General features: G+C 39.8%; 1 protein-coding gene across 3 annotated transcripts in view; it reads right to left on the bottom strand.

The window, feature by feature from the left end:
* Window positions 1–261: 261 nt before the first annotated feature.
* TDRD1 (tudor domain containing 1) overlaps window positions 262–24,896 on the bottom strand; it is a 55,906-nt gene continuing 31,271 nt past the window's right edge. For all 3 annotated transcript variants that reach the window (XM_055560078.1, XM_055560077.1, XM_055560076.1), the window contains exons 15-26: window positions 22,664–22,876; window positions 22,141–22,281; window positions 20,719–20,829; window positions 19,845–20,015; window positions 17,738–18,013; window positions 12,539–12,658; window positions 11,223–11,339; window positions 8,674–8,841; window positions 7,268–7,495; window positions 6,570–6,616; window positions 6,402–6,489; window positions 262–1,368 (exon numbers count right to left, since the gene is read on the bottom strand). In XM_055560078.1, the coding sequence (XP_055416053.1) occupies window positions 1,325–1,368; window positions 6,402–6,489; window positions 6,570–6,616; window positions 7,268–7,495; window positions 8,674–8,841; window positions 11,223–11,339; window positions 12,539–12,658; window positions 17,738–18,013; window positions 19,845–20,015; window positions 20,719–20,829; window positions 22,141–22,281; window positions 22,664–22,876 (1,724 nt within the window). In that variant the 3' untranslated portion in view covers window positions 262–1,324. The remainder of the gene's footprint in view (window positions 1,369–6,401; window positions 6,490–6,569; window positions 6,617–7,267; window positions 7,496–8,673; window positions 8,842–11,222; window positions 11,340–12,538; window positions 12,659–17,737; window positions 18,014–19,844; window positions 20,016–20,718; window positions 20,830–22,140; window positions 22,282–22,663; window positions 22,877–24,896) is intronic.

Here is a 24,896-nt window from a genome sequence, read left to right as displayed (position 1 = left end):
TCCCAATTTCCAGTCTGTACCATAGGATCAAACCCTGGGATCTGATGAACTTTGACTTGAGCGTTCCTTAGTGTGTTCTGTGACATATCCCTAACTTCCCTTAATAAAAAGGACAGTTCTGTGATTCCACAGATTTCATTTGCATTTGCACTGTGGAAGGAACTGAACAGAGTATGAACAAACTCAGTGCCCAGTGCTCCTAGTACGTGCCAGTAAGAAAAGGAAATTAGCAAAATGCTGCTGGTGATAACAACACAAGGGAAATCTGGCTGTAAAGTAAAAGGATTTTATTGGGCACAGCAGCTTAAATTTTTATCTCATAGAAGCATATCAATGTTTGAACAACTTTTTACATGAGGTAAAACTCCATTTAATCTAGCTAACACATATTACCAGCAAAGGTACATTTTAAAAGAACAAACAAACAAAAAAAAACCAAAGTCAAGTTTCTTCTTTGAGTTGGTGACATCTTCTTAGGCTTTCACAGTCTGATACTTAAATTGTGGAAAAATTCCCAAACAGAAACTTATGGGCTGGCAGGAAGGCTGGCTGGCCCATAATTCCGCACATGTGAGTTTACAGAGTTTAAGATGTCTTTATGTGCTTCAAGAAAAATATATACTCTAACTTGGCTTTTTACATTAAGCTGTTAACTGTTCTCCAGGAATCTGTGCTTCAGAAAATGTAAATTCCACTACACTAAAAATCCAAGTGGCCACAGATTTGGAAAGGTACCTACGGATGGCAGGAGCAGAAACTGCCTTCCCGGTCAGAGTGGGCGAGAGCCCAAGGGCAGACTGTGCCCATGGGCTAAAAGAAAAGTGATCTCAGTGAGGACGGACAGAGAGAAACTGATGACCTCAGAGTGGACAGGAAAAGAAGGGCAGAGACTCGAGCAACAACAAACCAAAGAACTTTTATTATGTGGAAGAGACAGGTTGTGACAGGGAGAGCAGGGTGTATTTTATTATGAAACACATCAAACATACAGAGAGAAGTCCAAAAAATACAACTTGTGTATCTAACAACTAAACTGACCCAGTATTAACCTGAAACCATATTTTCTTCAGCACCTTTAAGTAATAAAAAGCTCTACGTAGACTAGACAGCCCCTATGTATCCCTTCCCGATGCTCCCATGTACTTACTGTGTATCTTTAATGTGAGACTGAGAGGATGCATTTAGAGGGGGGAAAAAACCTACCCAACCTAGACAGAAGAATGGTAAGCAAACAAAAATGCAGACATAAAAGGTCATTAAAGATAAAGTTTCCAACAAACAAAAACACAAGATGCAGTACTTTCTCTCCTAAATCTAGCCTTTGCTACTTCCTGTCTTGTAAGTGTTGATCTTCGAGAGAGGCTGTATCTGCAAGACAAAAATCGATTCTCAGTATGCCTTATACAAAAACCCAGTCACTGTGGTTCTTAATATCTATTTTAAGTACAAGAAAACCAAATACTCACTTTTAATCTGAAATTCCACATTTCCTTCAGTCAGATCTGCCAGTTAAAAAAACTCACCACTGCAATAACAGGGCTTTATGTTCAGTATAGCTGTTTGTACTCCCCTTCACAGATATGCTCCCCTCCAAAAATAAAAAATATTTTATACTAACCTGTGTGCTGAAATACTTAAATCTCTGATGAAGAGATTACAGTTTTATGTTCCCATACCACACCATTCCTAGTTCAGCAATATTACAATTATATATATATGACATATGCATGCATGCTCAGTCGTATTTGAGTCTCTGTGACCTCATGGGCTATAGCACATCAGGCCCCTCTGTCCATGGGATTTTCCCAGCAAGAATACTGGAGTGGGTTGCCATTCTCCTCCAGGAGCGTCTTCTCAACTCAGGACCAGAGTTTTATGTTCTTGTAAGTGTATAACTCTTAGTTCAGCAGTTTTACAATTAAACTACTAACAAATTTTTGCAATCAGCAGTTCATGATCTGAGCCACAGTCAGCTCCTTGTTTTTGCTGACTGTATACAGCTTCTCCATCTTTGGCTGCAAAGAATATAATCAATCTGATTTTGGTATTGACCATCTAGTGATGTCCATGTGTAGAGTCGTCTCTTGTGTTGCTGGAAGAGGGTGTTTGCCATGACGAGTGCATTCTCTTGGCAAAACTCTGTTGTCCTTTGCCCTGCTTCATTTTGTATTTCAAGGCCAAACTTGCCTGTTACACCAAGTACCTCTTGACTTCGTACTTTTACATTCTAGTCCCCTATGATCAAAAGCACATCTTTTTTTGGTGTTCCTTCTAGAAGGTCTTGTAGGTCATCTTAGAACTGTTCAACTTCAGCTTCTTCAGCATTAGTGGTTGGGGCACAGACTTGGATTACTGTGATATTGAATGGTTTGCCTTGGAAACGAACAAGAGATCATTCTGTCATGTTTGAGACTGTACCCAAGTACTGCACTTCAGACTCTCTTGTTGACTATGAGGGCTACTCCAATTCTTCTAAGGGATTCTTGCCCACAGTAGTAGATATAATGGTCATCTGAATTAAATTCACCCATTCCAGTCCATTTTAGTTCACTGATTCCTAAAATGTCAATGTTCACTCTTGCCATCTCCTGTTTGACCACTTCTAATTTACCTTGATTCATGGACCTAACATTCCAGGTTTGTATGCAATATTGTTCTTTATAGCATTGGACTTTACTTTCATCACCAGTCACACCCACAACTGGGCATTGTTTTAATTTTGGCTCCATCTCTTCATTCTTTCTGGAATAATTTTTCCACTCTTCTCCAGTATGATATTGGGCACCTACCAACCCGGGGAGTTCATCTTTCAAGTCATATCTTTTTGCCTTTTCATATTGTTGATGGGATTCTCAAGGCAAGAATACTGAAGTGGTTTGCCATTCCCTTCTCCCTTTTCCTTACTGCAAAATTCAGACTTAAATTGAAGAAAGTAGGGAAACCACTAGACAGACCATTCGGGTATGATCTAAATCAAATCCCTTACGATTATACAGTGGAAGTGACAAATAAGTTCAGGGGATTAGATCTGATAGACAGAGTGCCTGAAGAACTATGGCTGGAGGTTCATGACACTGTATAGGAGGCAGTGATCAAGACCATCTCCAAGAAAAAGAAATGCAAAAAGGCAAAATGGTTGTCTGAGAAGGCCTTACAAATAGCTGAGAAAAGGAGAGAAGCTAAAGGCAAAGAGGAAAGCTAAGATATACCCATATGAGTGCAGAGTTCTAAAGAATAGCAAGGAGAGATAAGAAAGCCTTCTTCAATGATCAATGCAAAGAAATAGAGGAAAACAATAGAATGAGCAAGACCAGAGATCTCTTCAAGAAAATTAAGAGATACCAAGGGAACATTTCATGCAAAGATGGGCACAATAAAGGACAGAAATGGCATGAACCGAACAGAAGCAGAAGATATTAAGAAGAGGTGGCAAGAATACACAGAAGAACTATACAGAAAAGATCATGATCCAGATAACCACGATGGTGTGATCACTCACCTAGAGCCAGACATCCTGGAATGTGAAGTCAAGTGGGCCTTAGGAAGCATCACTATGAACAAAGCTAGTGGAAGTGATGGAATTCCAGTTGAGCTATTTCAAATCCTGAAAGCTGATGCTGTGAAAGTGCTGCACTCAATATGCCAGCAAATTTGGAAAACTCAGCAGTGGCCACAGGACTGGAAAAGGTCAGTTTTCATTCCCATCCCAAAGAAAGGCAATGCCAAAGAATGTTCAAACTACCTCACAATTGCACTCATCTCACACGCTAGCAAGTAATGCTCAAAATTCTTCAAGCCAGGCTTTAACAGTACATGAACTGTGAAGTTCCAGATGTTCAAGCTGGATTTAGAAAAGGCAGAGGAACCAGAGATCATATTGTCAACATCTGGTGGATCATCGAAAAAGAAAGGGAGTTCTAGTAAACCATCTACTTCTGCTTTATTGACTACACCAAAGCCTTTGACTGTGTGGATCACAACAAACTGTGGAAAATTCTTCAAGAGATGGGAATGCCAGACCACTTTACCTGTCTCCTGAGAAATCTGTATGCAGGTCAAGAAGCAACAGTTAGAACCAGACATGGAACAATGGACTGGTTCCAAATATTTCAAGGTTGTATAATGTCACTCTGTTTATTTAACTTATATACAGATTACATCATGCAAAATGCTGGGCTGGATAAAGCACAGCTGGGATCAAGATTGCAAGGAGAAATATCAATAACCTCAGATACGCGGCAACCCTTGTGACAGAAAGCAAAGAGGAACTAAAGAGCCTCTTGATGAAAGTGAAAGAGGAGAGTGAAAAAGTTGGGTTAAAGCTCAACATTGAGAAAACGAAGATCATGGCATCCGGTTCCATCACTTCATGGGAAATAGATGGGGAAACAGTGGAAACAGTGTCAGACTTTATTTTTGGGGGCTCCAAAATCACTGCAGATGGTGACTGCAGCCATGAAATTAAAAGACGCTTGTTCCTTGTAAGAAAAGCTATGACCAACCTAGACAGCATATTAAAAAGCAGAGACATTACTTTGCTAACAAAGGTCCATCTAGTCAAGGCTATGGTTTTTCCAGTAGACATGTATGGATGTGAGAGCTGGACCATAAACAAAGCTGAGCACTGAAGAATTGATGCTTTTGAACTGTGGTGCTGGAGAAGACTCTTGAGAGTCCCTTGGATAGCAAGGAGATCCAACCAGTCCATCCTAAAGAAGATCAGTTCTGGGTGTTCATTGGAAGGACTGATGCTGAAGCTGAAACTGCAATACTTTGGCCACCTGATGCAAAGAACTGACTCATCTGAAAAGACCCTGGTGCTGGGAAAGATTGAGGGCAGGAGGAGAAGGGGACAGTGGAGGATGAGATGGTTGGATGGCATCACCAACACAATGGACATGGGTTTGAGTGGACTCCAGGAGTTGGTGATGGACAGAGAGGCCTGGTTTGCAGCGATTCATGGGGTCGCAAAGAGTCGGAAATGACTGAGCGACTAAACTGAATTGAACTTCAATATATTTAGAAACAGAAAACACTGGTTTCATCTGAACTTGTATATGCAACACTCAATACTCCTATGGGGGAAAAAAACTTATTTCAAAGATAAAAAGATAAAAGCACATACAAGTTAATCAACTTGATTAAAAATATGATGACTTGGTGTTAGGACTAAATGCCAGAAGTTCATGTCATTGCATGTTCCCCAATCTATGAAATTTAAAGTATCATCAAATTTCCGATTTTAAACTCAAGTAGACAAAACAGCTGTTAGTATAAAAACAATGTATTAGAAAGGATTGAAAGTTGGAATTGCAAGTTAGCATTTATTTTAAAAAGTAACCCAAAACTTGTGAAGTAAATAAATCATCTCAAAATCAATCATGAGAATCAAACCTGATGATCCTACATGAATGACAGTTAGCTTAGAACTTAGTCATACTTTCTCAGAAACAGAAAGAAAACAACTGTGCATTAACACATGGCGAATACATGTGACCCTGGTAGGTACCTTCTTAAGAACTGCTATACTCACAGAGCCCCAGAGAGCAGGAGGACCTCGGGAGCTCCTTGCAATGGTCAGATACAAACTGCACTTTAGCCTGCCAGAGTGCAGGAATTAAGTCAAAGTTTCTTGCTTTTAGTTGAAATTCTATCAATTCAAAGTGCCAAGAAGGACAACTTCATTTTGACCAGAAGTCCTAATTGGTTACTGATCCCAAAACACGTTCCAAGGGTCATCTCAGATCACAGCATCCCAGGCAGAAAAAAGAAAAAGCAGCAGCAAGGGAACCACTATTTAAAATCCACTATGGGTTTACCTACGACCGATGGCAGATTCGTGTTGATGTATAGCACAAACCAACACAATGCTGCAAAGCAATTATCCTTCAATTAAAAAGAAAAAGTAAATAAAACCCACTGGTAGCATCTTTAACCACTAGAGTCACCGCAGCGAAGAAGGAAGAATATGCTTTGTTCTGAAATGAAATCTACCACTGCAGCCCATTTTCTTGACTCCTCAGAACTTCTTCACAAAAAGTATTAACCATCTCCATAGAAGTGTGTACAAGGAAGTGTTAATTTCACTCTAGACACAAAGAATTTCAGGCTAAGCTTGACCTCACGACAATTTTTACATATCCCTGCACATAACATCACGAGCTTTCTCTATGTCAAGCAACAGTAAGGACAGGATGGCCCTGGACTCAGTTCCATAAGCAGTGTCAAAGGGAGGCTACCAAACAAAACCTAGGAAGATGGCAGAATCATTATAGCCAGCCCTCCGATCCTCAGACCACAGAGTACAGCACAGCCTCTAAACACATACTCTGCCCTGAGAAAAAGATGGGTGATGGCCTGTTGGGGGTTGCCTAAGAGAAAAAACATCAAATTTAACTTACTTTGTAACAATTTTTTCATTTCAATAAATTTATTTTGATTGGTTGGATTGTTTAAAAGGAAGAGAAGAATTTGCTCATGCTTTTCAACCTGAGGGTAAGAAAGAAAATAGTGTTATTTCATTCCTTAAAATGTTGGGAGTATAATTTCACTTTAAGAAATTTACCCACTTGTTTCTGTAGCTTCATGCAGCAGCAGTTCATCCTGTCTGCTGTTTCTAAAAGCAAATGCAAAGAGCTGTTAGACCTCTTACCTATAAATAACAGAAAAAACAAAACAAACAAAAAAAACCCCCTGGAGTTTGAACATACACAAGCCTGCCCCGTGGGGCAGATCCTTTCCAACCACAAAGGAGTAGATGGATTAAACTTTTCATCGGTGCTTTAACGTTACCTACTACTCTGTCCTGGGTTCTACCCAATGAGTGCCCTCATCCTTCCAAGGTTTCAGGTCTTGCCTATCCTGCACAGTGTATCTCTTTCTGGTGGAGATCAGGCCTGCCTAATCATCTTATGAAATAACTAGTAAGACCCAGTCTCAAGTATACGAGTTCTTCTCACTTTGATCAGGATCAAAAGGAAGTGGGAAGTAACTCTGAATGCTTGACCTTTTTAAAGCTCGGAGCATTAATGCTATGGACAAGGCTGCTGAGCCTGATATAAGGAAAACCTGGACTGGGAGGCCGGATTCCTTCCAAGCTCCTCTTGAGGTGGCAACATGAGTCAGTACCCCACTGCCGGATTCATAGAAGAGGACGACAAGGGGAACAAACGTAGCCGTGAGAATAAAGATCAGACCTACTAAACTGAGTACACCTGTTCCTGATTACACTTACATCTGTTATTAATTAAACTTGAAAAAACAATACCTGTATTTACAGCAGCTGGCTTTTTAGATGTGATGTTTTTTGCCAGACCATACATCACCAGCTTATCAGCTATATTGATAGTACCATTCTCGGAACACTTCTCAACTGACACCGTGTGGACATTCTTGACAACTCCTTTTACAGAAATAATTACATTCTGATTCAACATGAAATTCTTCAGTAGCTCCATCATTAGGTGAGAACATCTTCCATTCAATTCCATTAGTCCTGGAAAAAAATTGAGTATTAATCAACGTTTCTAAAATATAATATTTAACTTAATTGTCTAAGGATAATAAACAAAAGGCTCACTGATTTTAGCTAGCTTTAGTTACGTATGCTGTAATATACAACTACTGCTGCATTCAAATAAATCAAACTTGACAAATATTCCTCACTCCCTATTATGTGTCAGGCACTAGTGAAGAGAAAGTCACTCAGTCGTTTCCTACTTTTTGTGACCCCATGGACTATACAGTCCATTGAAATTCTCCAGGCCAGAGTACCAGACCGGGTAGCCTTTCCCTTCTCCAGGGGATCTTCCCAACTCAGGGATCGAACCCAGGTCTCCTGCATTGCAGGTGTATTCTTTATCAGCCAAGCCACAAGAGAAGCCCAAGAATACTAGAATGGGTAGGCTATCCTTTCTCCAGGGGATCTTCCCGACCCAGGGACTGAACCAGGGTCTCCTGCATTGCAGGCAGATTCTTTACCAGCTGAGCCATCAGGGGAGCCCTGTCAAGCACTCAATTTAGATCTAAAAGCCAGAACACTGACAAATGTCTGCCTGCGTGGACTTCTGTTCTAGTGGGAGAAGCAAACAATGATAAAGAGAATTTTCTAACTTTCTGAGTCAAAACCAAAGTAGACTATGAGGCAGTCTGTTATTATCTGGTGGAACGTCTAGGTAAAGAATATAGGAGTAAGAATAAAAAGCTACTTTAGCATTTTGGTTCCTTTGGTTCAAATTCCAACTGAAAGGTTGGATAAATATGAAGATATACATAAGAGTACAATAGTAAGGTAGCCCAAAACAGTGTCATGTGAACATCTCTCGTCTGCAACAAAGCAGAAAGACTCCCACAAGAGAGGTCAGAGGAGTGAGCCCAGTTGGTCCTGGTTCTGCCACTTACTAGCTTTGCAACCTGAGGCCAACCAGAATCTCTGAGCCTTGACTTTTTGACACTAATCTGTGAAACCAAAGACAGAACGACTGAATATAATTTTTGTGAGAATGAAAGAAAGAATAAAAGACATGAGATTTTTTTTTTTTGTAAACTCTGCTTGATATTTAGAAATCTGGACAGTTACTTAAAATACCCATTTGTTTCAGACTTAATGCTTAGAAGAAAGAAAAAAAAAAAATCCCACAGACACCCATACTGGAAAGTGATTTAATTGTCTACCGTCAAGGGAACACTTGATAATTTGGAAAGGAAGCTCCAGGTGCCTGGCAGAGATGGGCTGCACTCTGCAGAGAGGCAGGGTTTCGATGTTTCCATAGTCCGCATAGAGCACTCTCACGTCGGCATCTGATGTCCCCAGCACAATGGCACGGTACCAGCAATCATCGCCTAAAAACGGAATGGAGTCTCAGGTGAGAAGTTACATTCAATGAGGCCCTCCTCCCTTAAGGTGGTTATTCACAGTTACACTGACATCACTTGGAAATCCACACCAAGATTTCTGGTTTCATGCCAAGAAGTCTAGATTAAATACAAGCATCACCTCTACTTCTTGCAGATTCTACTGAAAAGACAGTTACAGGATTGAACAGGAAAAAAAAGGCTAAAACCACAAGGATAGAGAACAAGCGAGAAGACAATGTAAGGTTGGGAAGCTGGAAAGCAGATACATGAATGGAAATGACTTAGCAGAGCTCAACTGAAGCTGCTGTAAGGAAGCCGAGAAGCGTCCCCAGTTTGCATTTCAAATCCCTAAGCAAGCAAGGCTCAATAATTGGTGCTACTCATTCAAAAGTAGGAGGAAAGACGAAACTGAGATGGTGACTGAATAGTGGAAGCAGAGTTCCTTCCCCAAGACATGTATATAAACTTTAGTTTATAAACACATTACACATAATAGCTATTTTTAAAGGTGCTGTAGCTTTATGATCAGCTCTGTGTTTACATGCTTTAATAACACTTAGAAAAGTCCCCCTTTCTAGGTAACGGCTCCTACCCACGAGCAGAAGACTAGTTTCTTCTCCAGAGAGGACGAACCAGAGACTATGGACTGGGGAACATGAGGCAGAGCAGAGGATAGAGTTTACAAGATCCCTGTCAGGCAAGTCACGCACTTCAGGCAGCAGACGACCATCTCAAGCAAAAGCACTTCAAGACACCAGCGTGAGGACTTCCCAGTGAAACAGCAGAGCCAGCCCACAGGGAAGCCCTCCAAGCAGACAAGCTCTGCCCCCACTCAAAGGAACTTCCAATTAGCTTCTTAGTGCCTCACCTTATAAAGATAAACAGCAAAGGATGGCCAAATAGAAGAAGAAAGAGAAGACCAGACCAAACAAACACGATCTCGAGGAAACAGAGGCCAAGGACAGAGGGAACCATGAAAATTAAAAGAATATGACCATCCTCAGAGAAATGACCTTCCATCCTTAGAACAGGTACAAGGAAGTGTTAAAACCACACACTTGAGAAACATAAAAACTACTGAAACAAAAAAAAAAATGTGGTATTAAAAATGAGGTAAGAAAGGCTGCAAGAGAAAACTGAGGAAACCTCTTGAACAGAACAAAAAAGATGAAATAGCAGAGGAAATTCAGCAGAAGAGTCTAAGCCCAACATTAGAAAACCTGAGCGTTCATAAAAGAGCAGAAAATGAAAGGAATAAAAAAAATTCAGGAAAAAATTTCAAAACAGAAGCTCCTAAATTTCAAGACTGAAGTGCCCACCCGGTGAGTGCTCGCTCAGTACAATGGTGGAAGGAAAACCAGTGCTGGGGGAAGTTCCTGGTTAGGACTCCACAACTTCACTGACGGGGCCCAGGTTCGATCCCTGGTTGGCGAACTAAGATTCCACAAGCTGTGTGGAGCAGCCCAAAAAAAGAAAGAAAGAAAACCAATGCTAAGTCACATCATAAAATTCAAAACTTGGGATGAAGAGATTACCACAAGTTCCAGAAAGAAGGAAAAAAATATGTACAGAGTTTGGAGAACCTCAATGACATCTACCTCTCCACCAGCAACACCTACAGCTAAAAGACGATATAAAAGCAACACCTTCAAAAATTTAAGAGGAAGATGATTTCCAACCTGGAATTCTATCTATAGGTAAGCTATTAAGAAACTATTAGGGTAGAATACTGTTTCAAACATGAAACATAACAGAAAACTTATTTTACACATACCTTTTCTCAGCTTCCAGAGGATGAGATATACGGAAATATTAAATCAAAAGTAAGGGATCCAGAAAGCACGTTGAAATGAGGAAGGGAGACAATTTCGCAACAAGGGGAGGGGTGGGAGAGAAATCCAAGCAACAGAGGGTTGGCGTGATGGTGACGAGAACTTCCAGGAGGACAGCTCAGGTCCCAAAGGCAAGCAGTCTAGACAGGAGCTGGCAAAAAGGCCAGGGCTGCCTATAATTATGACAAAAGTTGATTAAGTACATAAAGTACTCTTGGACAGAATTTTTACCAGTGCAGAGGACTGGAGATCATTACTGAAAGTATACAGAACCCAAGAAACAAAAAAAAAAGGCTGCGAAAATATTTATAGTGACTACATGGCTAGGCTGTGAACCGCTCTTATGCAACCCTAGTATCGTAACACAGAGTACTTATCTAACCAAAAATTAGGACACATTTCTACCGGGAAGAAAACAGAGGGAAACTGAAGATCCAACTATCATATAAAATAAACAGAAAATTAAATACTTTTAAAAACTGTAAGTCTCATGTTTTAAATGCTCACTGTTCTGGGTAACAGAAAGAATCTTACTTGTATATCTGGCACAACACGCATCTCCAATTTTCGGTGTATAGGACGATCGGCTTTTCTGAGCATTGCAATATTCTAACAATTCGGCTGTCAATACGCTCAGTTTTTCCTGATCTTCTAAAATATATATTAAAAAAAACAATGTTCTGTGAAGACACTTTCAGTGCCAATATTTATAAAAGTATATAAAAAGGAAGATCAAATCTAAACTCCAAAGATCCTGTATATTTTAATTTTTTAATATTTTAAACATTAATATTTAAAATATTTTAATTTTTACTATTTTAAAACATTTCTGTTTTAAAAATAGATAAAACCACTAGTGGGTACACTGTGGGGAAGGGATGCAGTACTGGGAGGGGGCAAGAAGGAAGCCACCGGTGGGCTAATTTGTTGACGAGGGTGGCTAGCCCCGTGTGCTCGTTCTGCAAAAGCTTATGATATCAGGCTACAGCTTTACAACTGTTCTGTGAACTTGTCAGTGTGTTATAGGTAAGAAAATGAAACAAAGTACTTCCAATTCATCACACCGTATGTAGCTGCCAGGATGGAATAAGCCTGACCCCATGCTTCCTACTATACAGTTTAAAGACGATTGTTCCTAATACAGAGAATAAATTTAATACAGAGAATAAATTTAACAGCAGTTATTGGTATCGCCACAATTCTTGGTTTGATCACTTCAAAAAAAAAATTTCATTTTTAAGTATCTGCAAATTATTCTGAATAGCCAGAATAATTTGCAGATTATAACTCAGCTTCTGAACTACAAGGATAAACTCAAATACACTGACAAGATAACTGAATTGTAATCTTTCATGAAACAAAAAAGGAAAATTAAAGTCAACATTTATATGCTACTCTTCTTCACAATTAGAGGCACTGTAAAACAGTTCTCTAAGTTCCTAAGACTCAGTAACATTGTGATTAAAGAGTGATTTCAAAGTACTCTTTCAACATATCTAAAACAGAATTAAGTTCAAATTCTCTCAATGCTCGTAGAAGGTTAGGTTAGTAAGTATAATTCCATACAGACAGTACCTACTTTTAAACAAGAAATTATACAGTAATCAAGGACACTACCTTGTTATAAAAAGCTGCAGATGATCAAGACCAGGCAGAGTAGAGACTGAATGCAGGGCATGTTCACATCTGTTTTTAAAATCAGATTTTCCTTACATATTACTATGATCAATTAAAACACTGAGTGGAAAAGAAATCATCAATTCTTCTCCGGGTCACTTCCTAAGGAGTTCAGTTAAGTTCATTCTACAATTAACAACAGACTAGCATAAATATGTCTCAAACTTTCTTACCTGCTATTTCATTTGGTAGAGCATAAAACAAGTTTGCATTTGTGATTTCTAAAATGCATGCTTGTACAGTTTTATTAGCTGGCAATTCTATTGTACTCCACTGATCAGCTGAAGAGATGGCTGAAAATACACGAAATACAGTCCTCTCATGAAACAGATAAACTTCAGTATTCAACACTCCCAAAGTCCCAAAATGAAAATCTGTATTTTCCAAAAGACTTTGTTTAATATTAGGGACTCTAGTGTGCATTACAAAAAAGCTCAACCTATATAACAAGAATCCTTAAACTATGACACTCATATAGACTATTTTTATTTCTATAGTACATTTAATTCTTAAAATTTACTCAAACTTTAAGGGATACATAGCTGTATGATGTACGTGTTTACCTGACAAGTAACTACATTAAAAATGAGTATAGTGTTCAATAAAACCCTATTTCAATAAACATTCAGTTCAGTTCAGTTGCGTCCAATTCTTTGTAACCCAATGTACTGCAGCACACCAGGCCTCCCTGTCCATCACCAACTCCCAGATTTACTCAAACTCCATGAGTTTACTCATGTCCATTGAGTGGGTGATGCCATCTAACGATCTCATCCTCTGTTGTCCCCTTCTCCTGCCGCCTTCAATCTTTCCCAGCATCACGGTCTTTTCAAACATGTCAGTTCTTCACATCAGGTGGTGAAAGTATTGGAGTTTCAACTTCAACATCAGTCCTTCCAATGAAATTCAGGACTGATTTCCTTTAGGATGGACTCGTTGGATCTCCTTGCAATCCAAGGGACTCTCAAGAGTCTTCTCCAACACCACAGTTTAAAAGCATCAATTCTTTGGTGCTCAGGTTTCTTTATAGTCCGACTCTCACATCCATACATGACCACTGGAAAAACCATAGCCTTGACTAGACGGACCTTTGTTGGCAAAGTAAGGTCTCTGCTTTTTAATACGCTGTCTAGGTTGGTCATAACTTTCCTTCCAAGGAGTAAGCGTCTTTTAATTTCATGGCTGCAGTCACCATCTGCAGTGATTTGGGAGCCCCTAAAGATAAAGTCTGTCACTGTTTCCATTGTTTCCCCATCCATTTGCCATGAAGAGATAGGACCAGATGCCATGATCTTAGTTTTCTGAATGTTGAGGTTTAAGCCAACTTTTTCACTCTGCTCTTTCACTTTCATCAAGAGGCTTTTTAGTTCCTCTCCACTTTCTGCCATAAGGGTGGTGTCATCTGCATATCTGAGGTTATTGATATTTCTCCTGGCAATCTTGATTCCAGCTTGTGCTTCCTCCAGCCCAGCGTTTCTCATGATGTACTCTGCATATAAGTTAAATAAGCAGGGTGATAATATACAGCCTTGACATACTCCTTTTCCTATTTGGAACCAGTCTGTTGTTCCATGTCCAGTTCTAACTGTTGCTTCTTGACCTGCATACAGATTTCTCAAGAGGCAAGTCAGGTGGTCTGGTATTCCCATCTCTTTCAGAATTTTCTAGTTTGTGGTGATCCACACAGTAAAAAGCTTTGCCATAGTCAATAAAGTAGAAATAGATGTTTTTCTGGAACTCTCTTGCGTTTTCAATAATCCAACAGATGTTGGTAATTTGATCTCTGGTTCCTCTGCCTTTTCTAAAACCAGCTTGTACATCTGGAAGTTCACAGTTCACATAATGTTGAAGCCTCGCTTGGAGAATTTTGACCATTACTTTGCTAGTATGTGAGATGAGTGCAATTGTGCGGTAGTCTGAACATTCTTTGGCATTGCCTTGCTTTGGGATTGAATCTGGCAATAAAGAGTTCATGATCCGAGCCACAGTCAGCTCCCGGGTCAAGGAGAGATAAGAAGGCCTTCCTCAGTGATCAAGGCAAAGAAATAGAGGGAAACAATAGAATGGGAAAGACTAGAGAGCTCTTCAAGAAAATTAGAGATACCAAGGGAACGTTTCATGCAAAGATGGGCTCGATAAAGGACAGAAATGGCATGAACTAAACAGAAGCAGAAGATACTAAGAGGAGGTGGCAAGAATACACAGAAGAACTGTACAAAAAAGGTCTTCACAACCCAGATAATCACGATGGTGTGATCACTCACCTGAGCCAGACATTCTGGAATGTGAAGTCCAGTGGGCCTCAGAAGCATCACTACAAACAAAGCTAGTGGAAGAGATAGAATTCCAGTTGAGTTATTTCAAATCCTAAAAGATGACGCTGTCAAAGTGCTACACTCAATATGCCAGCAAATTTGGAAAACTCAGCAGTGGCCACAGGACTGGAAAAGGTCAGTTTTCATTCCAATCCCAAAGCAAGGCAATGCCAAAGAATGTTCAGACTACCGCACAATTGCACTCATCTCACATACTAGCAAAGTAATGGTCAAAATTCTCCAAGCGAGGCTTCAACATTATGTGAACTGTGAACTTCCAGATGTACAAGCTGGTTTTAGAAAAGGCAGAGGAACCAGAGATCAAATTACCAACATCTGTTGGATTATTGAAAACGCAAGAGAGTTCCAGAAAAACATCTATTTCTACTTTATTGACTATGGCAAAGCTTTTTACTGTGTGGATCACCACAAACTAGAAAATTCTGAAAGAGATGGGAATACCAGACCACCTGACTTGCCTCTTGAGAAATCTGTATGCAGGTCAAGAAGCAACAGTTAGAACTGGACATGGAACAACAGACTGGTTCCAAATAGGAAAAGGAGTATGTCAAGGCTGTATATTATCACCCTGCTTATTTAACTTATATGCAGAGTACATCATGAGAAACGCTGGGCTGGAGGAAGCACAAGCTGGAATCAAGATTGCCAGGAGAAATATCAATAACCTCAGATATGCAGATGACACCACCCTTATGGCAGAAAGTGGAGAGGAACTAAAAAGCCTCTTGATGAAAGTGAAAGAGCAGAGTGAAAAAGTTGGCTTAAACCTCAACATTCAGAAAACTAAGATCATGGCATCTGGTCCTATCTCTTCATGGCAAATGGATGGGGAAACAATGGAAACAGTGACAGACTTTATCTTTAGGGGCTCCCAAATCACTGCAGATGGTGACTGCAGCCATGAAATTAAAAGACGCTTACTCCTTGGAAGGAAAGTTATGACCAACCTAGACAGCGTATTAAAAAGCAGAGACCTTACTTTGCCAACAAAGGTCCGTCTAGTCAAGGCTATGGTTTTTCCAGTGGTCATGTATGGATGTGAGAGTCGGACTATAAAGAAACCTGAGCACCAAAGAATTGATGCTTTTAAACTGTGGTGTTGGAGAAGACTCTTGAGAGTCCCTTGGATAGCAAGGAGATCAGTCCTGGGTGTTCATTGGAAGGACTGATGTTGAAGTGGAAACTCCAATACTCTGGCCACCTGATGTGAAGAGCTGACTCATTTGAAAAGACCCTGATGCTGGGAAAGATTGAAGACAGGAGGAGAAGGGGACGACAGAGGATGAGATGGTTGGATGGCACCACCAACTCGATGGACATGGGTTTGGGTGGACTCCAGGAGTTGGTGATGGACAGGGAGGCCTGGTGTACTGTGGTTCATGGGGTCGCAAAGAGTCGGACACGACTGAGTGACTGAACTGAACTGAGTGCAGCACTTTCACAGCATCATCTTTTAGAATCTGAAATAGCTCTACTGGAATTCCATCACGTCCACTAGCTTTGTTCATAGTGATGCTTCCTAAGGCCCACTTGACTTCACACTCCAGGATGTCTGGCTCTAGGTGAGTGATAACACCATCGAAGTTATCTGGGTCATGAAGATTTTTTCTGTATAGCTCTTCTGTGTATTCTTGCCACCTCTTCTTAATATCGTCTGCTTCTGTTAGTCCATACCATTTCTGTCCTTTATTGTGCCCATCTTTGCATGAAATGTTCCCTTGCTGCTAAGTCACTTCAGTTGTGTCCGACTCTGTGTGACCCCATAGACGGCAGCCCACCAGGCTCCCCCGTCCCTGGGATTCTCCAGGCAAGAACACTGGAGTGGGTTGCCATTTCCTTCTCCAATGGATGAAAGTGAAAAGTGAAAGTGAAGTCATTCAGTCGTGTCTGACTCTTAGCGACCCCATGGACTGCAGCCTACCATGCTCCTCTGCCCAGGGTATTTTCCAGGCAAGAGTACTGGAGTGGGGTGCCATTGCCTTCTCTGAAATGTTCCCTTGGTATCTCTTAATTCTTGAAGAGAGCTCTAGTCTTTCCCATTCTATTGTTTTCCTCTATTTCTTTGCACTGATCATGGAGAAAGGCTTTCTTATCTCTCCTTGCTATTCTTTGGAACTCTGCATTCAAATGGGTATTTCTTTCCTTTTCTCCTTTGCTTTTCGCTTCTCTTCTTTTCACAGCTATTTGTAAGGCCTCCTCAGTTAGCCATTGTGGTTTTTTGCATTTCTTTTTCTTGGGGATGGTCTTGATCCCTGTCTCCTATACAATGTCACGAACCTCAGTCCATGGTTCATTAGGTACTCTATCTATCAAATCTAATCCCTTGAATCTATTTCTCACATCCACTGTATAGTGATTTAGGTCATACCTGAATGGTCTAGTGGTTTTCCCTACTTTCTTCAATTTAAGTCTGAATTTGGCAGTAAGGAGTTCATGATCTGAGTCACAGTCAGTTCCTGATCTTGTTTTTGCTGCCAGTATAGAGCTTCTCCATCTTTATCTGCAAAGAATATAATCAATCTGATTTCTGTATTGACCATCTGGTGATGTCCACGTGTAGAGTCTTCTCTTGTGTTGTCAGAAGAGGGTGTTTGCTATGACCAGTGCGTTCTCTTGGCAAAACTCTGTTAGACTTTGTCCTGTTTCATTCTGTACTCCAAGGCCAAATTTGTCTGTTACTCCAGGTGTTTCTTGACTTCCTACTTTTGCATTCCAGTCCTCTATAATGAAAAGGACATCTTTCTTGGGTGTTAGTTCTAGAAGGTCTTATAGGTCCTCATAGAACCATTCAGCTTCTTCAGCATTACTGGTCGGGGCATAGAGTTGGATTACCATGATATTAAAAGAATAAACATTAAACTGATTACTGTGGTATTGAATTCAATAAACATTAAACTGATTTTAATTACCTATTACTAATCTACTTCCACAAATGGTATTTCTACAGGAAAATCCGGTCACTTGAAATAGCACAATTTTCATAGCCTATAGAGGCAAAGGAGAACACAAATTTAAATAACAGTTTAAAAATGTTACCTTGAAGCCCCGGGGTATCAATCTGAAGGTCATGCGTATCAACAGGTCTGGTTTTCGCTAAGTCTGTATGTGGTGAACCAGCTTTTAAAACCAGATGTTCATCAATCAGAATATCGCTAATGATTCTGGGATAAGAAGTGGAAAGGTCAGTGAGTTCAATCCCCACTCCGTTTTCAGTGATTTCAACCACTTGGGCTTGGAGTTTTATCCTGGCAACACACGTCTGAAATCTTGCTATGGCTTCTTTACTCCAGTGTTTGTTTCTAGGCTGTATACCTGACAAATAAGAACAGCATTAACAAGAACTCTGTGCCCCAAAGCTACATTTTTTGCCTCAATAACATCCAGCACTCCCCTTGCCAAGTTTACCATTCAGGTCAGTGATTTTGAACATCTTTTCTCAATAGTCAGTTATACATCTACATACTCTGTGCCTGTGTTGCAGATAATGCATCTGCAAATACACTACTGGGGTTTTAGGAGACTCAGGGTCTGTCATGACTTTCCTCACTAACTTATCTTCACCTGACATTTTTCCCAATAGGCAAAAACAGAATTACTGTTTCTAGAAGCCATCATTCTTATATACACAATCATGAGTATCAATTATTCTGATTTAAAAAAAAACATACTTTCACATAATTTTCCAATGATAATTTTAAAATGTCATCTTAGATTTGAAACCAAAAATTATTTTTCTAGGATAACTCTGACTTACACCCTAATTTTCATAACAGTGATTCTCAAATGTGGCTGTGTATCTAGATTACCTAGAGGGCTGGTGAACACAGATTTGGGGGCCCCGCCCTAGAGTTTCCAGTTGAGTAGCAGGTCTTGGGTGGGGACTGTGAATCTGCGTTTTTAACAAGTTCTCATACTGATACTACTCACTGGTTGTAGGGTGGGAGGAGATCACACTTTAAGAAGCACTGACATAAAACATGGTAATTGAAAATAAAATCCAAATCATACTCAGTGTAAAATAAGTAAAAAGAAACCAGATAGGCGAAAGGAAAAATAAAAAGCATCTAATGCTTCCATTCATGACTATTAACATTTTTGTATGCGACCTTCCATAATCTTTACGTGCATATGGAAATACTCACATGCATATACACTCATAATTCTTTTATAAAGAAATTTTATAATACTAAAAACTTATAAAAATAATATAAACTTATAAAAATTTTATAATATAAAAAATTACTATGTTAGGCACTATTCAGTGCTTTATACTTTATTTCTCTTTTATTCTTAATATCTTTTTGAGGGAAGTACAATAATTCTCCAGATGAGCAAAAGGAAGCCCATAGTTTAACCAGCTTACCTAAGATCTCACAGCGAGCAGGCAGCAGAGGTGGTTCTAATCTGTTCTCTTAACCATAATACTACCCTGCATCTCTTTTATAACTGGCTTCCTTCGCTTAATTCATGAACTACTCTTCATGTCAACAACACATATTAACATTTTAATGACTGTGTAATAAGAGCAAACATTTAATGGTACTTTCTGAGTGCCAGACCCTGGTCTCAACATTCACTCAATAATCCTCACAACATCCTTATGAAAGAGGCAACACCACTACCCACTATGGGCTTCCCTGGCGGCTCAGATGGTAAAGCATCTGCCTGCAATGCAGGAGACCCGGGTTCAATCCCTGGGTTGGGAAGATCCCCTGGAGAAGGGAATGGCAACCTACTCCTGTATTCTTGCCTGGAGAATTCCATGGACAGAGGAGCCTGGCAGGCTACACTTCATGGGGTCACAAAGAATTGGACGTGACTGAGTAACTAACACTTTCACTACCCACTATATGGATCCTCATTTAACCGAGGCTCTATTTCTGGCTATTTAGGTTGTTTAGCCACTATCAACAGTTGTGTAATAAATTTCCGTGTAGGTGAACTTGGTGAACTCATAAGACTGTTTTGGGGGGATGAATTATTAGAAGCAAAACTGCTAAGACAAAAGGCTAAAATACTTGAAGCTCTTTGAAACAAAATAGCTTACACAAAATATTAAAATTAGAGATATATTAACACTGAGAAGTTTGTGTAATCTAAGTATTAGAAGACAATTGAGAAAATTTCTCATTTTGCATCATACCTACTAACCAGCACTGTATCCCTTGAAATGGAAGTTTTAGAAACTTGGATGGGATCATTTGAAGTTCATCTGCAGTAACTTCTTCAATGTTTCCATAATCCACAAAATGGACTTTAAAGTTCCCATTTGGTAAGATTTCCTTGACCAAAGCCCGATACCAATTACTGTCACCTAGATTTAACACAAAGTTTGCAACATGGAGTATTTCCCTTCTATTGAGATTTGAAATTTTTATTTTGAAAAAGACCATCCTTTGTCTAAAGTAGCTAATAAATTTGTTTTTTTTCCAGATGTTACCTTTAGCTTATAATTCAGAAATCTCAAAATTCATTCTTAGAATTATCTCCAGTTTTTATAGCATCACACTTCTACATCTACTATAACGATTTCATTCATAACCTAACCAGTAAGCAGAATATTAAGAAAAGACTTAATAAACTTGTACATATTTGTCAAACTGGAGGACGTAATTGTCTTATTGCTAATTGAGACTGTTTTACCTGTTACTTGGTAAATAATATAAAAAATAAACAGAAAAACATGCAATAAAATTAAGGGATTTCATCAAATATATTTTCAGGATAAACATGCAAAGGGTAACCAGAAGAAACAATGACTCTGCAGTGAACAGGTCTCCCTTTCATTACTATCAGAAATTCTGCAAAGAAAAGCATTTGACAAAGTTAAGTAAGATTGGAGTCTCTTGTTGCAAAGAGAGAAGGGAGAAAACATAAGATCTTAAGCATTCATTTAATTTTGATTATGAAAAATATCTGCCTAAACAACAGGAAGAGAATACACACTAAAAATGAGGTTTGAATGTCAAGAAAAAAAAGATTCTAATACAGTCAAGATTGTGCCAACTGCAACTTACCTACAAAGAAAGCACAACAAGGTTGCCCTATTTCTGCCTTAAAATCAGTAGGCAACTTCTGCTGGCAATATTCTGCTAGTAAGTTGTTCAAATCACTGAGTTCCTTTAGGGCTGAAAGCACAACACACATACAGCATTTAACATTTTTAAAACATGCTGAGTAGCAGACTTTCCTTTAAAGCTGGAAAGTGTTTTGATCCTAAAAATCCAGATACATCTCCAGACAATTATAAAGCACACCAAATGCCTTTCCCTTTTCCTGTAAGAACTTGGGCAAGTCAGTCATTATTTAGTTAACAGTTAATATTCTCGGTAAACCCCATACCAACAATTCACAGGGCACGGAGCCACGATGACGGCATCATTGTCAGTATGCTAGAGAATGGGCCTCTGCGTGTATACCAGAAAACAGCGGACAAGCCTGCACAGAAAGGAAGTTACATACAAGCTGTCCTGAAGGGGCATATATGAACTGCCACTAAATGGGGGGTGCAGACAGTGTCTGCCAAGGCAGTTCAGAGAGGTGGGCTGTGTGCACTAAAGGTCTCACAGAGAAATCTCAAAGGAGAGGGCTACAAAAGGAGACGGCATTCCAGAAAAAGCAATGGCTCCGAGGCAAAGCACCAAATGAAGCAGCCAAAAACACTTGGTGGGAGCAGTCTGGCAGAGAAGAGTGGACAGGTGAGCCACTGAAGAAAAGCGCCAGAGATGTGCTTAGAAAGACACAGGCCGTGGAGAACTTTAAAAGCCATCTTAACGCTATACAAAGGAAACAGAAAATATCCTTTAAACATGTGGCAAAGGCACATTCACAGAAATGGAAATTAAACTGCATCGAGTTAGAACTGTCACCTTTCAGATCAGTTGAAATAAGAAAATTTAAGGACACAGTGTTGGAAATGGTGTGGGAGAGGGCACTTGCATACACTGCGGAGCGAAGTGGCCCGTCTGACCTCAAGGGCACGCTCCTCAGAGCCCAAGCACACACATCACTCTTATCTGTGCACTTCTCTATGTGTATGTTATACTTAAATGAAGTCAACAATTCAGTTTTTTCAAAAATAAATTTAGGAGACATTCTGTGAAACCTAAATTGGTTTAAAAAGACACACTATTGAAAACAGAAATCATGGCTTACAACAGAATTAAAGGCAACCAAGTATAACCAGGGGGCTTCCCTGGTAGTTCAGATGGTAAAGAATCTGCCTGCAGTGAAGGAGATCCAGGTTCAATCCCTGGGTCGGGAAGATACCCTGGAGAAGGGAATGGCAACTCACTCCAGGATTATTGTAAATCTTTCTTGGAAATACAAATACCCACTTGGCCCTTACTGAAGAGGGAACAGTATCATCACCCAATCACAAACTTCTCTTTATTAATTATCTACGACAATGTAACATAAATAGGTAAGAGTCAACTTACCATTATCCCCTTTGAGGACATGGCAGTAAAATTCTCCAGGACTATCAATCACACAGACCACAACATCCACTGTTTGATCAACAGCAAGTTCAACCCATGTCCACTCCAGTGGATTGACTTTTGTTTCTATACCCAAGGGAACTGTGAAAATAAACCGATATTTTGCTAAATAAATGGCCAGAGTGGTGGGTCTAAGGCAGGAAGAACCTGCTCTCGAAGAACAGAACTTCCAATGACTTTCTTAGTGACTTTACAGGAAAGTCAGTTCATCTCAGAATTAACCATTACTATCTCACTGAATTTCAAATTTCAAATTCACATTTCTGATCAATCTTCAGCTGCCAGTGACCCACACACACACCCTGGATGAATGGTTGATTTAAAAAGACAAAAGGTACTCAACGTCCGTTCTTTTAAAAAATATGAGAACCCATACATTCACAGAGCCATCTGAACTCCAACATGGACATTACCTGGTGGACAATTTACTTACCACTGGCTTCCTTCACGTCACTGGGCTTACCTGTCACAAGCCCCTTGTCCTCCACGGCAAAGCCTGCGTTGAGGAGCGCTTTGGTGACACTGATGTGGGGTGTCACAGATCGATCTGTAAGTTCCACCAGGGAACTGCTTTCCAACTTGTCCACCACGTTCACTGTGATCATTTTGTTCTGTACAATTTTCTTCATCAGACAAATAGCTTCTGGAGTCCAAATTCCTAATGATGGCTTTACTCCTAACAAAGAATTTTTGAAAGAATGTTCAAATACTTCTTATCGCAACCATCTAGAAATTTAGCTCCTAATTTCCACAAAGTTAACCGTAAGGAACCTATGACAAACACTGGAACCAGAAAGTCCATTGGAGAAGGATTTTCTAGACATGAAAATGAAAGCAAAATTACAAAGTCTGTAAAAAGCTTCTATATTTCTATGTAAACAAACCATTATAAATCCATGGATATGAAATGTCCAAAGAAGCAAACCTAGAAAGTAGATTAGTGGTTGCCTGGGAAGCTAGGATTAACTACAAATGGGCATAAGAGATCTCAGTGGGGTGATGGAAATGTTACAAAACTGGGTTATGGAGATGATGGTGCAACTCGATAAATTTACTAAAAATCACTGAATTACACACCTAAAACAGTGACTTTTATGGTATATAAATTATAGCTCAATAAGGTTAAGAAAATCATAAACAAAAGTGTAAGACAATCCAGGAAGAAACCCGGTCACTAACACTGATGTAGGAAACATCTGTAGTATTTACTGAAAGGGCACTAACAGAATCAACAACCCTAGCGTTATGCACAGTCATTTCATAAAACTAAGAGCCAAGTAAGTTACGAGCAAACCTCCCATCTCACTTGTCATCAAACAGACTAAAATGTTTTCATTTATCAAAATTGGCCAAGATGAAATAACAGAGAGTATCTATTTGGCGCTCTGATGAGTGGAGGAACTGACTCCCTCCCACGTTTCTGGCAGGTGTGTAAAGCAGGTCCACCTTTTCCAGAGAACTATCAAAGCAGGTACACAGACACGCAAAGCAGCAGACCTCCCACACCTCCATTCCCCCCAAGGAGGCATTTTGCAATATAACTATATTTTACAACCTATCCCAAGGAAATGATCTTTCTAAAAAATTAATTTTTAAACTGAGGTATATTTGATTCACAGTACTGTATTAGTTTCAGGTGTACAACACAGTAATTGAGTATTTTTATACTCCACTCAAAGTTATTATAAAATATTGGCTATATTCTCTGTCCTGTACTATATATCCAGACAGCTTATTTAATTTATACCTGAAAGCCTGTATCTCTTCCTAACAAAATGATCTTGGATAGGTTGTGAAATGTAGTTAAGAGAACACTGCTAGTAGCAAAACCTTGGAAATATCCTTCCAATAAGCGGATACTGGTTAAATTATGGTACTCTGAATCAAAGTTGTAGAAGCCAATCTTTTAAGTTGCAAAGAAGCTCCTGCTCCTAGAGGGACACATTACACGTACGGCAATTTCTAAGCACGCAATCATTTATGTTCTTATTGTTTTTACAAGCAGTGAAAATAAAAGTCGCTCAGTCGTGTCCAACTCTTTACCACGCTACAGACTGTAGCCCACCAGCCTCCTCTGTCCGTGGAATTCTTCAGGCAAGAATAGTGGAGTGGGTTGCCATTTCCTTTCCAGAGAAATCTTCCTGACCCAGGGATTGAACCCAAGTTTCCCACATTACAGGCAGATTCTTTACCGCCTGAGATCCCTGGGTCAAGAAGATCCCCAGAGAAGGAAATGGCAACCCACTCCAGTATTCTTAGCCAAAAACTTCCATGAACAGTAGAATTTAAAAGCAGGTTTCCCCCTAATACACGCAACTGACAGACTGCTGTGGTTATATTAAAAGGCAAGATCTATAAATAAGGAAAGAATAATCAATTTCATAAACACACAGGTATATTCAATTTTATTTTATTATAGATAGCAAGGGCTTCCCTGGTGGCTCAGATGGTAAAGAATCCACCTGCAATGTGGGAGACCTGGGTTCAGTCCCTGGGTTGGGAAGATCCCCTGGAGGAGGGCATGGCAACCCACTGCAATATTCTTGCCTGGAGAATCCCCATGGACAGAGGAGCCTGGTGGCCTACAGTCCACCAGGTCGCAAAGAGTCAGACACAACTGAGCGACTAAGCACAGCACAGATAGCAAAAGAGTCACCTGTATTTCCCAACCGTTATTATTAAGGATTATTTTTGCA

Source organism: Bubalus kerabau, chromosome 22 (genome assembly GCF_029407905.1).
Source record: "Bubalus kerabau isolate K-KA32 ecotype Philippines breed swamp buffalo chromosome 22, PCC_UOA_SB_1v2, whole genome shotgun sequence".
NCBI lineage: Eukaryota > Metazoa > Chordata > Mammalia > Artiodactyla > Bovidae > Bubalus > Bubalus kerabau.
The sequence above is the reverse complement of the archived record's forward strand: the minus strand, read 5'-3'. Positions and strand labels throughout refer to the sequence as shown.